Below are 13,759 nucleotides of genomic sequence, written 5' to 3' on the forward strand. Positions count from 1 at the left end.
CCTTCTGGGTTAGGAAGGGAGCCTTGGCGGCACCCTCTGAGCTGTGCTTGGAGGCAGGGTCTGCTGTTTAACTTGGCCTCTGCAGAAGCCTGCTGGGGAGGCAGCTGGTCCCTTACGATATTGCTGGGGCTCCCCTGAATTTTGAATGAGGCCGATTAGCACCTTCCCCCCCCTCTCAACTCTGGGCTTTAGCTGTCATTCCAGGCTACAGGATTAATTAAGTGCTTTACGTACATTATTAAGTTTATTAATTCATACTTTTCAGAAGTGGTTATCCGGGTTATAAAATGTTGGTTCCATCGTGTGATGATAAATGCTCTGAGGCTTCAATCTTGAAGAGAGGGTAGCCAGAGGAAAATCCACCAAAGGCTAGAGGCCCCTGGCAAGCTGGAATGAAGCTAAGAGGAGGCTCTCAACCCAAGGTGCCTGGTCTGCTGGGAGTGTCCGGGCACGCCCAAAAGCAACTCTAACCAGACCCCATCTCCACAAAGCCCAAGGAGGAGCTGTCGTCATGGCCTGCTGTGTTTGTAAAGAAGGGCCATACTTCGGGACGTCTGGGTGGCTCAGTTGATTAAACGTCTGCCTTTGGCTCAGGTCATGATCCCAGGACCCTAGAATCGAGTCCCATATCAGGCTCCTTGTTCAGTGGGGAGCCTGCTTCTCCCTCTGCCTGCAACTCCCCCTGCTTGTGCACGCGTACTCTCTCTCTCTGACAAATAAATAAATAAAATCTTAAAAAAAAAAGGCCATATTTCATTCCCACAGCCCATTTCCTTTGACTGATGCTTTTAGATAGAGGCTCCCCATACACCTCAGGAGAGACATCACATAGCTCCCTGAACATCTCCAGATGGTAAAGAAATGACCCTCTGCCGATTGCTTTACTATGAATCAATCAGAAGTTATTTATTTTCTAAAAGTATAAAAACACATACAAAAAGGGACTCACTCGTGGCTAGACTTCAGAAATGATATCACTGTGACAAACATTCCTGTGGGCAAGGCCGCTGTGGAGAAAGTATTGCTCCCAAACCATTAATAATCCTAATCACCACTCTGCCTCAGACTACTTACTTACTACTTCTAAATTAAACATAGACGAGGAGTTAAGTTTTATTAAACCAGACTCATAAAAGGATTGTGCTTCTTCAGGTTGATAAAATATAATTCCAAGACTGTGAGGAAAATAATCTTTTATCAGTTCCAGGGAACTTTTCTCCCCAAGAGCTGATTGGTCACTTTCTGTGGAAGAAAAGAAAGACAGGAAAAAAGTTAGATATTCTTGCCATCAGAGGCAGGCAGCCAATCCTCACCCCAGACGTGTTGCTGAAGAGACCAGTGGGGTTCTACCCAAATCTTGTTTATTTTCCCTAGTTACAGAAACTATGGTAATTATGCAAAAAAATTCTTCCTGAAGTGTTTAGGAAAGATGATCTATATAGTCACTATCTATTATTTCTGTACAGATACGGATCACTTATGATCTGGATAGGCCCATCCATCCATCAGTTCAAACATACGAGCACAACAAGAGGCCTGGCCTGTGATGCTGACCCACTGGACAGGCCATGTGGCGCCTGGGGAACCCCTCCTCGAAGGGCCCGGCCCAGCCCAGCTCCAGGTGTGCTCCAGAAGCAGTTCTCCAATCCCACATCGGTCTGGTATAAACTTGTCTTTTGGATTCTGACTTTCAGAGTCCTCTGGTGGTGAAGTGAAGGGGTTGGGAAGGAAATGAGAACAGTGAAGGATATGGACCTTCAGGCATGGTAGCCTGCCTGGCTTCTCAAGGAATATACTGGTAGCAAGTTCCCTGGCCTCGGAGGGTCTGGGTCTTGCGGCACCACTGATTCCACTGGGCTACAGGCAGGAAATGGTGGTGGCTTTGAGGCTCTGAGTCCCCAAGCTGCCAACTCTTACGCTACACTCGGACACTTTCCAGTTTATTTTACAAGCTCTAGAGGTATTTGACTTACCAATAAGGGGCACAACACTACCATTTGGGACTCTAGAATGAAAATCCAACAGTTCTGATAGATTTGGACGTTTCCACCATGACTCCTAAGTATAGAATTTGGTTTTGTTCCAAATGTATGCCTGGAAGGTGCCTTTTCTAGATTCACCTTTTAGATTTTTTTATTTGAAGTCTAGTCAAATGAAGGTGCCTTTATCTTCCAAATTTCAGCAGTGGTACAATGCATTATAAGCTTAAGTTTACTTCCCAGATATGGTTAATTTAAACAGGTCAGATGTGTTTCTCTCAATTTCTCTTTCCCCTGATAAACCTGATGGATCCTGCTCAAGGGCTGACTGACCTTCTTGAATAGCTGAGCTCGCAGCCGGTATGACTTATATTCCAGTCTCCTCTTCTCCTCGTCTCTCTTTCTCTGAACTTCTGGAAGCTGCTCATAAATCCTTAGGAATGGTGCCAGCAGGAAAACAAAAAGCAGTGAGGTTACCCAAACACAGAGGGACATGATCTCTTTTCCCCACGTCCCTAAGGTCTCCTGCTGTCAGGGCATTTAGATCTCAAACACGGCCTGGGGCCTCTGTCGTGGGTCTGCTTCCTGTTAGACGGATGGACACAAAGAACGCTGGCCTGGGGTGCTCATGATCTGGGAGGGCAGACAGATGAATAAAAACATCAAGAAACCCTGCTTATAGTGGTTACTTCTGAGAAAGGAGTGGGATAAATGGGTGGAGATAACAGCTTTTTACTCTATATGCAAAAATGGACAGTTTCAATATAAAATAATAGCATGTATTAATTAGTATATTTTTAAACACACATAAAATAACAGAAAGAAAAGTACAATAATGGCCCTATGTACAAAATGCTACACAGAGCTCCAAGAAATGAAAGGTGGGTCTTACAGACAGGAGCAGAGAGGGGATGGGAGGAGAAGGGAGTATGGTAAGAAAGAGTCAAGGCCTCAAAGAGAGGCCTGCAGGGGGTCCTGCGGGAAGCAGATGAGATGAAGGTGACGTGGGCTGTGGAGGGCCTTGTGGCCATGTGAAAACCTTGGGCTCTGTCCTATCAAGGATTGGGTGCCACTGATTTTAAGTAGGGAGGAACATGATCAAAGATGCATTTGATAAATATACTGTAATTGGAAATGATCTAAATTTCCCACAAAAGAAAAGTTAAACAGATTATGGAATATAATGGAATTATTACAAAGCATAAAAAAGATATTTCAAAGAATCTGAGAATTTTTAATGATATGGGAAAATGTCACAATATATATGTTGAGCAAAATAAAGCAGGCTACAAACCTGTATATATAGTATGATCAACAACTTGAGAAAAAGTAAGTGTGTGTGAATACAGGTCCCTGCAAAACCCCCACTCCTGCCAGAAACAGGACTAGTGTTAGTTCAGTTTAGATGGACGGATGATCAGTGACATTTATTTTCTTCTCATTTTCTCTATATTTTCCAAAGCTTCTATAATTTGAAAAAAAAAAATCATTGAAAATGACATAGAGGCTCTGTGGAAAATAAATGAGAAAAAAATAAAGAGCAGAACCAGGAAGAACAGCGTCCTCTGAGAGTGGGGGCCAGGCTGCACCAAGGTGGTGAGAGCAGGTTCCAGAGCAATCAAGAAGCCGAGTGTCTAGGATGTGCTAGCTGGCCCCATGTGTAGCGGGGGGTAACATGGCTAGAGGTGACTGCTCCCCAGCTCTCTAGCTGGATGAGGGGGTGGCCCAAGCAAGTGTGGGAGTAGAGAACGGGGAGGTCGGTTTTGGATATGGAGGAGATGATCGCTAACTGAAAACACTACAGTGGAGGGCAGGAACGAGACCAAAGAGGAACATACCTACATTTTTTAAAAGTTGCTGTTCATGAAAACCACATGTGATATCACCTCACACCTGTTAGAATGGTTATTTATTTATTTTTAAAGATTTATTTATTTATTTGACAGAGAGAGAGTCAGGGAGAGAGGGAACACAAGCAGGGGGAGTGGGAGAGGGAGAAGCAGGCTTCCCGAGGAGCAGGGAGCCCGATGCGGGGCTCGATCCCAGGACCCCGGGATCATGACCTGAGCCGAAGGCAGACGCTTAACGACTGAGCCACACAGGCGCCCCTGTTAGAATGGTTATTATTTAAAAAGCAAGAGAGGAGAGGCTGCTTCTCCCTCTCCCTCTGCCTCTGCTGCTTCCCCTGCTTGTGCTCTCTCTCTCTCTGTCAAATAAATAAAATCTTAAAAAAAAAAAAAAAGCAAGAGATAACAAGTGTCCGTAAGGATGTAGAGAAAGGGGAACCCTCGCGCACTGCTGGTTGGGAATGTAAATTGGTTCAGCCCCTGTGGGAAAACAGTGGAGGTTCCTCAAACAATTACAAATAGAACTACCATAAGTAACCTAAGTGTTCATCAACGGATGAATGGATAGAGAAAATATAATATATTATTATATTATCATTCAGTCATAAAAAAGAAGGAAATCTTTCCATTTGCAACAATGTGAATGGACTTTGAGGATATTATGCTAGGTGAAATAAGTCAGATAGAGAAAGGCAAAACTGTATGATCACACTTATATGTGGATTCTAAAAACATCAAACTCACTGAAATGGACAATAGAATGGTGGTTGCCAGGGGCGGGGGATGGGGATAACGAGATGTTGGCCAAAGGGCACAAAATTCCAGTTATAAGAGCAAAAAGTTCTGGGGATCTAAGGTCCAGCGTGGTGACTCTAGTTAGCAATACTGCAGTGTGTGCTTGAACTCTGCTAGACCTTTAATGTTCTCACCATAACAGTGAGAACACCCCCAGCACCCCACCAATACTACTACCACCAACAAAATGGTAATTATGTGAGGTAAACGAGACGTCAACTAACCGTAGTGTGCTAAACATATTGCATATACATACATCAAATCATCCCATTGTATATCTTAAACTTACACAATGTTATATGTCAATTAAATCCATGGGATTCTCATGACCGACACATGCATACTGCTAATTAATCGCTAATGCATGCAATGGCACAAAATTCAGCAAGGATAAAAAGGCAAAAAATTAGTCTCTGTCCTACTTCTATCTGTTAGTCATTCAGTCCTTCTTCCCAAAGGCAAGTGCTATTACCGTTTCCTGGGGTATCCTTCCAGAGATATTCTATGCATATAAAAGTATATGCATCTATATAGGCACAAATACGTTTTAAACACTGCACATGGTAGCAGTGCACACTGCTTGAAACTTGACTTTTTCTTTTTCTTTTTAAGATTTTATTTATTTGAGAGAGTGAGAGCACAAGCAGGCAGAGCGGCAGAGGGAGAAGGACAAGCAGACCCCCCGCTGAGCAGGAAGCCGCCATGGGGGTCGATCCCAGGACCTGAGCCGAAGGCAGACGCTCAACCCACTGGGCCACCCAGGCACCCCAAACTTGACTTTTTGTGAAGCTTCATATGTCTTAGTATTTCATTATTTCTCACTGTATTGCATAAATTCCTGGAAATGTGATTGTGTGGATAAAGGGTAATGCCTGAAATAAACACTTATTTCAAAATATTCATATCTTATATTTTAGGTATCTTTATTTATATTTAGGTTTCTAACAAAGAGAAGCCTGACTAAGGCATGCAAATTAGTGGGAATTCTTTGCATCTTTTTATCTGACTCATCCATACCACAATCTGCTATCTATTTTTCTTTCCTTTTTTAGTGCTATAAATAAGAAACTTCTTTCACAACTAATTTTCTCATAACGTTTTAACTTGAGCATAACGTCTTTATTCTAGGGGCAAGCCAGAGCTCCTGATCACTTGGTGGCCTTATTTATACTTTTATAATTACTCTTATTCTTTTGGCCTTACCGTTTAGACCTCTGAATCATTTCCTTCTTCCCAACAGGCCTGTTCTTTCGGGCATCCAGGAAGCCTAAGCATGAGAAGAAGGGGTTTTCAGTGGCTACTGTCTTAACAGGGAAGGGTGTGTCACTCAAGAACTGTGAGAAGGAGCCCTAGGACTTGGTGTCCCTACCTTGAGCTGACAGTACTGGGTGGTGAGCACTGCCCAAGGCCAAGGCCAGGGTTAGACTATGGGGCCTGTGACAGCAGGCTCCTGAAGACACAACATGCTGCAGCACAGACCAGACAGTGTGAACAGAAACACTGGCCGGTTTATAGTAAGGCTGTGATGAAAGCAGTAGGTAGCACTTGGTAGTTTTCACAGCGTTCACATATTGTTTTATGGAGATCTTACACCTAGCGGAATTCTTAGGAGCACAGAATCTAAAGCGAGCAAATCCCAGCTTAGCAGGTGTATGATCTTGGGCAAGGGACTTAAGCTCTCATTGTTTCTGTTTTCTCATCTGTAAAATAGGGATATTAAATAGCATCTGCCTCAGAGAGGTGTTCTAAGCACTGAACAAGAACCGTGCCTGGGCCAAACATGTAAAGGTTACATATTATTATTATTATCATCATCAATACCATTACCATCATCATCACTCTCACCACAACCACCACCACCCTACGAGGCAGGCAATCCTGGAACGTGCTCCCAGACCCACAGCTGCCTTATGAATACACCATTCTCACCGCACACTCTGGTTTCTAAGATGCAGGGACAGGGCAGGAAGCCGTGGGCTTGTGTGGACCACGAGAGCACTGAGAGCCGCACGGGGCAGGTTCTGCTGCCCAGGGAGAGTGGAGTCTCAGCAGGAAGGCAGGCCCTTTCTGTCCCTGTGACTGGGATGGCACCGAGCAGCGCCCCCCCCCCCCCCCCCCGGGGGGGGGGGGGCCCCCCCCCCCCCCCCCCCCCCCCCCCCCGGTTGGGAAGCAGGCCGTGCCCTCTGCAGCCATGAGAGGCAAGTGAAGAGGCAGAGAGTACCTCTCTTCAGGAGCGGGCGCGTGGCGTCCCGGCAGCCCTGCCGCTCCCCCGCGGTGTCGAACAGGGCCTCCCGCTCACTCTGCAACATGTTCTGCAGCTTCCTCTCCTGGACTATTAGCTTCAGACGCTTTATTCGCTCCCCAGAGCGGGAGATGAAGTCAGGTCTGTGAAACTGAAGGGATTCCTGACGGGGAAAAAAGGCCCCCCGACCTCACGTTAATGATGCAATCTGTTCTCCACGGGCTTGGAAAGCAGCACTGGCCCCACCGTGGTTTGAAGAGCCTGTTTCTAGAGTGCAGAAAATACCCAGAGTTGAAGAACAATCTAACAACTCTCTGTGGGGGAGAGCTCCAGGAGGAATATCAAAGGGAGCAAAGAATGCCCCCGGAGTAAGCCAAGGAGTAAGACTGTGGCAATTACAACTCGCCCAAATACCGATGGGCTAGAGCTCAGCCTACTGTGCTATTTTAAGTTTCCCTTCAAACAAACACCTTATTAAATGACATTTCTTTCAGCGCCAAGGTCCATATAAAGAAGGGACTTTGTGCTATGCAGGAACAGGACTTATGTAAATGGAGGAACACGCATACGGCTGACACAAGCGTCAGACCTCTGGAGCACTCCACGTGCAGGTATCCACGACCCCAGTGAGCAGCATCACAACATCCTCCCTTCTCCTGCCTTGTCCCAGGTACAGAGGGCAACGCCCAATTTACAAGGGTTAACAGTGAGGCAGCCTTTGATTGACGATGAGAATGGGAACAGATGAACTGCGAAAGGGCTAGAAATGAGGGTTACAGGACTGTTCTTTGGAAGGCCTAGTCACAGTCTTAACTTCTTCGTATTTCCCCTTTTGACCTTCTTCAACACGCGGCTAAAATTAACTCAGGGTCACCGCACCTGTAGGGTTGCTCTCACAAACGGCTTCAGTGGGTCTCTCCCTGGGCTTGCTAGTGACCCGTGGTTGTCCACGTGCTGTCCCTGCCGGTTCTGTTCCCGCAGCGGTTCCCTCCACGGTTTGGTGTTGGTTATTGGTGCAAACCAGCAGATACCAGGGCCATGATGCTTGGGCAGGTTTTCCTTAGGACCAGACTTCACATTTTCCACGGGAACAAACCATGAAACCCCTATGGGAAATATTTTTAAGAAAGAAAAAAGATTTTTCATTCTTCTCATCAAAGATGTGTGTAATATAGGCTCTCAGGGCACTCAGCTGTCAGAGGCCACCAGGATGCCCCGGAGTTTGCTAAACTGCAGGCATGACTGTAATTACAGTGCTAGATACTTTGAAAATGTGCCAAGGTAGTGCTCAGGGAAATGGGGTCAACATAGAGTCATTTAGAGATAAAGAATCTTAGCATTGCGAGAGACTTGAAATTCATTAGTTCTTTGGCTACAAAACTGGAATTAGAAACTGACCTTCACAGCAACTGTGTCTGTTCTTCCTTAACTTTTTGTCCCCAAGATAGCTGGCGAGAAGTCTTTTCTCTTCTATTTTTTCTTCTGACCAAGAAGTCACATCACTGTCCTCTTCTATTCTAGTCTCGCTAGAACTTGGAGTTGGGAAAGTCATTCCAACATCTCGAGTGTGTTTTCTGACACCGTTCACAATCTCCAAATTACCTGAGGAAAAAGATCCACAGATATCTTGGGAGTAGCACAGATATCCTGGGAGTAGCCTTGCGACTTAGTTAGCATGTGTATTCAATTCAGTAAATGAAAACTGTAAGCCTTCGAAAATGCAGGCTACTGCCTCCTCTGGGTGGTGTGGAGGGGTGTGAGACAGAGAGACAGAGGCGGGGAGGGAGAGAGAGGGAGGGAAGAAGAAAGAAAGAAGGTTTTTATTTCTAAGTCAATTTAGATATTAAAGGGAAAAAAAACAACTAACATGGATTCAATGGGTAAAGGATTTCAGTTTTTTTTTTTTTTTTTTTTTAAAGATTTTATTTATTGGGCGCCTGGGTGGCTCAGATGGTTAAGCGTCTGCCTTCGGCTCAGGTCATGATCCAAGGGTCCTGGGATCGAGTCCCGCATCGGGCTCCCTGCTCCTTGGGAGCCTGCTTCTCCCTCTGCCTCTCTCTCTCTCTCTCTCTGTCTCTCATGAATAAATAAATAAAATCTTTAAAAAAAAAGATTTTATTTATTTATTTGACAGAGAGAGAGAGACAGTAAGTAGGGGGAGTGGGAGACGGAGAAGCAGGATCCCTGCGGACTCGATCCCAGGACCCTGGGATCATGACCCGAGATGAGGGCAGATGCTTAACCAACTGAACCACCCAGGGGCCCCAGGATTTCAGTTCTGACCCCAAATGAGAAAGACAGTTAATGCTTATAGTCCTGGCAGTCACCCAGGTAAGGAAGAGGTTGACAGATACAAAGACAAGACCTAAGGAGGGGGGGAATCAAGGGCAACATTTATTTTTGTTACATAAAATCAAAAGATATAGAAAAACGTAAATGAAAAGCCTCCTTCACACTGCTGTTCTCCATTCATTCAGTTTGTAACCCCAGAATTTTTTGCACATATTCAAGCAGCTATCTTCTTTTATTTTTTAAAGTATTTTGCTTTTTCTTTTTAATTATCAATGTTGGAGATCCTGTCATATTAGTAGAGAGAGTTTCCTCACCCTGTGTTTCATTATATGGATGTATGATAATTTATTTAAGCATTTGGCTATTGATGGGTATCTTAAGTTGATTTAGCTTTTAGTTATAATACAATGGAATATTACTCAGCCATCAGAAAGGATGACTACCCAACTTGTACAACAACATGGATGGGACTGGAGGAGATTACGCTAAGTGAAATAAGTCAAGCAGGAAAGTCAATTATCATATGGTTTCACTTATTTGTGGAACATAAGGAACAGCATGGAGGACATTAGGGGAAGGAAGGGGAAAATGAAAGGGGGGAAACTGGAGGGGGAGACGAACCATGAGAGACTATGGACTCCAAGAAACAAACTGAAGGTTTTAGAGGGGAGGGCGGTGGGGGGATGGGTTAGCCTGGCGACGGCTATTAAGGAGGGCACGTATTGCATGGAGCACTGGGTGTTATATGAAAACAATCATGGAACACTACATCAAAAACTAATGATGTACTGTATGGTGACTAACATAATAAAATTAAATTAAAATTAATTTTGGCTATAATAAACACTACTTCAATGATTAATTCTGTACACTTGTCATTTTGCACATATGCACAACATATCTATAGGCTAAATTCCAAAAATAAAAGTGCCAGGTCAAAGTAATTTTGATTGAAACTGCCAAATTGCTTGTCTTAGAGATTGTCTGCATTTCCAACCTGACTGTATGAGAGCACCTACTTCTTTACACTTGTGCCCACAAACTTATTATCAGACCTAGATTTCTGCCAGTCTGATAGGTGAAAAATGGCATTTGAGTATAGTTTTAATCTTCATTTTATTGTGAGGTTGAGTATCTTAACATATGTTAAAGATCTACTTGTATTTCAATGGAAATGTTTAAGTTCAGGTAACTTACCTGCTTGTACGCTCTTGTTTAACATTTGTACATTTTGCTTGTTGCCAACGGTAGAGCTTGAGCTACAGAAACTACTGGTAGAAGATGAAACAGAATCAGAAGAAATCACATTGTTTGCCACCTGGAAAACCAAAAGAGACCCTGTTATTACCTGCAGTCAATGGCACAGTCACCTACAGGATAAGAAAACATATAAGCCACCAAAAGCCCTTTCTCATTTGATTCCAGTTGTTGAGATCAAGTTGCCAGAAAGCTTGTGACAATGGGAACATGTTCCCGCACTGTTTATAACAGGGAGGGGAAAGCTGCTGTGGTTGGATAACTGCCTGAGCTGTTTTAAGAAGGGAAGACATGTTGGCTAACTGAACATAATAAAAACAAACAAACAATGACTCTGAAAACTCAAAAAAATAAAAAGAAGGGAAGACATCAAGACTGGGAATGTTCACAGCACTTGAAAAAACTCTGAAGAAGGTGTTAGCCAAAGATTAGGCTGGTGGGTCTTCAGAATGAAATTCTAAAATTTTGATGAGAGATAAAGAGGGCTAGGAATGACTAAAGAGGGTGGGGGGCTGCAGAGGATGCTCTCCAGTAAGATCAGACTCAGATACTTACACACAGGTAAATACAAAGAGCTAAAAGACCCCATGAAAAGTCCCAAATGACTGGAGTAGTGCAAAAATTATTAAAGAACCCAAAAAGGCCTTTATAATTATGTTCAGAGAAACTAGAGCTAGAAGGGCAACTTCATGGATTGAAGTTGATGGTGGGATGTTAGTGAATGACAAAAAGATGACCAAAATGTATAAAACAGTGTTTCTTAAACTTGTTCATCACAACAGTCTCCTGGGGTAATGGGTCCTAATCCAGAACAATGAGGTAGTGTCTCTAGGGGAGGGGTCTGGGCATTTATATTTTTCATAAATGCCAGGTACTTACCTACTTAAGCAAGTTTGGTAAAGGTGAACTGAAGGCCAGGTTAGGAAAGGAAACTGAGAATGTCTGCTCCCTGAACTAATAAACTGTATTCCAGGGCCCTTAAGAAATTGAAACAGTTTCTTTTAGAAACTTGAAACAGAGGAGCAATGGGGACAAGAAATGTTTTAATTTTCTTAAGCTCAGGTCATGATCCCAGGGTCCTGGGATCGAGTCGCACATCGGGCTCCCTGCTCAGCGGGGACCCTGCTTCTCCCTCTGCCTGCCACTCTCCCTGCTTGTGCGCTCTCTCTCTGACAAATAAATAAATAAAATCTTTAAAAAAAAAAGAAATGTTTTAATTTTCATGGTGCGCCTTGGTGGCTCAGTCGTTGAGCGTCTGTCTTTGGCTCAGGTCATGGTCCCAGGGTCCTGGGATCAAGCCTCACATCGCACTCCCTGCTCCGCGGGAAGCCTGTTTCTCCCTCTCCCACTCCCCCTGCTTGTGTTCCCTCTCTCACTGTGTCTCTCTCTGTCAAATAAATAAAATCTAAAAAAAAAATGTTTTAATTTTCAAAAAGATAAGCTTGCAAACTGGTGGATTTAACAATGATGACATGTAAAATTCTAGAACGGATCACCAATCTAATAATTTGCAAGCATTTGGAGGTCAAAGAAAAGATGAGCACATTTCAGCTAGTGCTCAGGAAGACAGGCAGAATGAGCCCTGCCAGGTGAGCCTGTTTTTTTCTAGTAGATATGGTCACTAACTGGTAAGCCAAAAGAATGAGGAGTTGAGTACAATTAGGTTTCAATACAATGACAAAACTTGTCGTGACATCTTTGAGGGCAAGATGGAGTTATGTGGGTTAAATGATAAAATAAGTTGGTTGAACCACTCTTACCCAAATGTTATTATTAAGACACAAAGGTTTTTAATGAATGTTTTCCTTGATTCAACAGCAAGTACTTACTAAGTACCATTCACGTCCAGTTACTTGGTTAGCTCTGGCTATTCCTTCTTAACATTTTATATATCAGTGTCTTGGAGATAGGGGGAGTAGGTGATTTCTTGTATGATGCATATCTGGGAGGGCCTAAATGACTGTCAAGATCCAAAATAATAAACAGGAATGATGCCAAATCAAACAAGGGGTAATTGTAAAGCCCTACACATTGGGCAGGAGGAAGGGAGCCTGCTTCTCCCTCTGACCCTACCCCCTCTCATGCTCTCTCTCACTCTCTCTCTCAAATAAAAGTTAAAAAAAAAAAACACTTTGATACAGTAGAAAAAGCTCTGTGTCTGGAGTCGGAAGACATCCTCCCTTGACTAGCTGTCTCTACTCGAGAGCACTCTCTGTGTCAGTTTTCCCAGCTCAATAAGGGAGCATCTGCATTTCTGAAAGTACAGAAGTGTTAGGAAGAACAAATGATTTAGGTTACAAACTGCAGAAAACTAACAAAAAACCAAGAGACTACTGTGATGTTAAAAAACCCAAAATGTATGAGGATAGAAAGGGTGGTGAGGAAGATAGGCCTGACTGGCAATATACTTATACCTCCTCTGCAGCTGTAAGAGGAGAAAGCATGCTAGGTGCTGAAAGGGACTGACTTTCAGGCTAGATTGTTAAGTATAAAAAGCAAAGCTGCCAGGTTTGTGAGAAAAAGAAAATATATGCAGGTATTTGCTTTTTTATGGATAAAATACCTGTGCAAGAAAAGAACCCAGATTGGAAAGGAAGAAGTACAACTGTTTTTATTTGCAAATGACATGATCCTGTCCATAGAAAATACTAAGGAATCCATTAAAAGAAGTCTTAGAACTAGTAAATTTAGCCAGATTGCGGATATAAAATCAAGAAGATAAAAAAATATCAATTGTATTTTTTTTTTAAGATTTTATTTATTTGCGAGCGAGAGGGAGGAGAGAGTACGTGCATGAGCAGGAGGTAGGGGTAGAGGGAGAAACAGATTCCCTGCTGAGCATGGAGCCTGACTGACCCAGGACCCTGAGATCATGACCTGAGCCGAAAGCAAGAGTCAGATGCTTAACCGACTGAGCCACCCAGGTGCCCCCCCAAAAATCAATTGCATTTCTATATTCTAGCAATAAACAATCTGAAAATAAAATTAAGGCAACAATTCATAACAGCATCAAAAAGAATGAAATAATTAGGAATAAATTTAACAAGAGAAGTGCAAGGCTTGCACACTGAAAACTACAAAACACTGGTGGGAGAAATTAAAGATCTAAATAAATACTCAGACATTCCACATACGTAATTTAAAAAGTGGGCTTAAGGGGTGCCTGGGTGGCTCAGTCGGCTAAATGTCCGACTCTTGATTTCGGCTCAGGTCATATTTTCAAGAGTCCTGGGACTGATCCCCATGTCAGGCTCTGCGCTGGGCATGGAGTCTGCTTAAGATTCTCTCTCTCCGTCTCCCTCTGAACCTACCCCCTGCTCTTAAAAAAAAAAAAAAAAAGTATGAAT

At 43.5% G+C, this 13,759-nt stretch overlaps 1 protein-coding gene across 3 annotated transcripts in view; it reads right to left on the reverse strand.

Annotated features, from left to right (window-relative positions):
- Positions 1-891: 891 nt before the first annotated feature.
- ALMS1 (ALMS1 centrosome and basal body associated protein) overlaps positions 892-13,759 on the reverse strand; it is a 210,000-nt gene continuing 197,132 nt past the window's right edge. For 2 of the 3 annotated variants that reach the window (XM_073897525.1, XM_073897523.1), the window contains 7 exons: positions 10,353-10,473; positions 8,262-8,465; positions 7,743-7,969; positions 6,843-7,026; positions 5,825-5,888; positions 2,313-2,412; positions 892-1,242 (listed from right to left, as the gene is read on the reverse strand). In XM_073897525.1, the coding sequence (XP_073753626.1) occupies positions 1,198-1,242; positions 2,313-2,412; positions 5,825-5,888; positions 6,843-7,026; positions 7,743-7,969; positions 8,262-8,465; positions 10,353-10,473 (945 nt within the window). In that variant the 3' untranslated portion in view covers positions 892-1,197. The other variant, XM_073897524.1, reaches the window with a different exon arrangement.

The sequence above is a fragment of the Callorhinus ursinus genome, unplaced genomic scaffold (assembly GCF_003265705.2).
Source record: "Callorhinus ursinus isolate GAN/ISIS: 27379988/994484 unplaced genomic scaffold, GSC_fseal_2.0 scaffold10, whole genome shotgun sequence".
Classification (NCBI taxonomy): domain Eukaryota; kingdom Metazoa; phylum Chordata; class Mammalia; order Carnivora; family Otariidae; genus Callorhinus; species Callorhinus ursinus.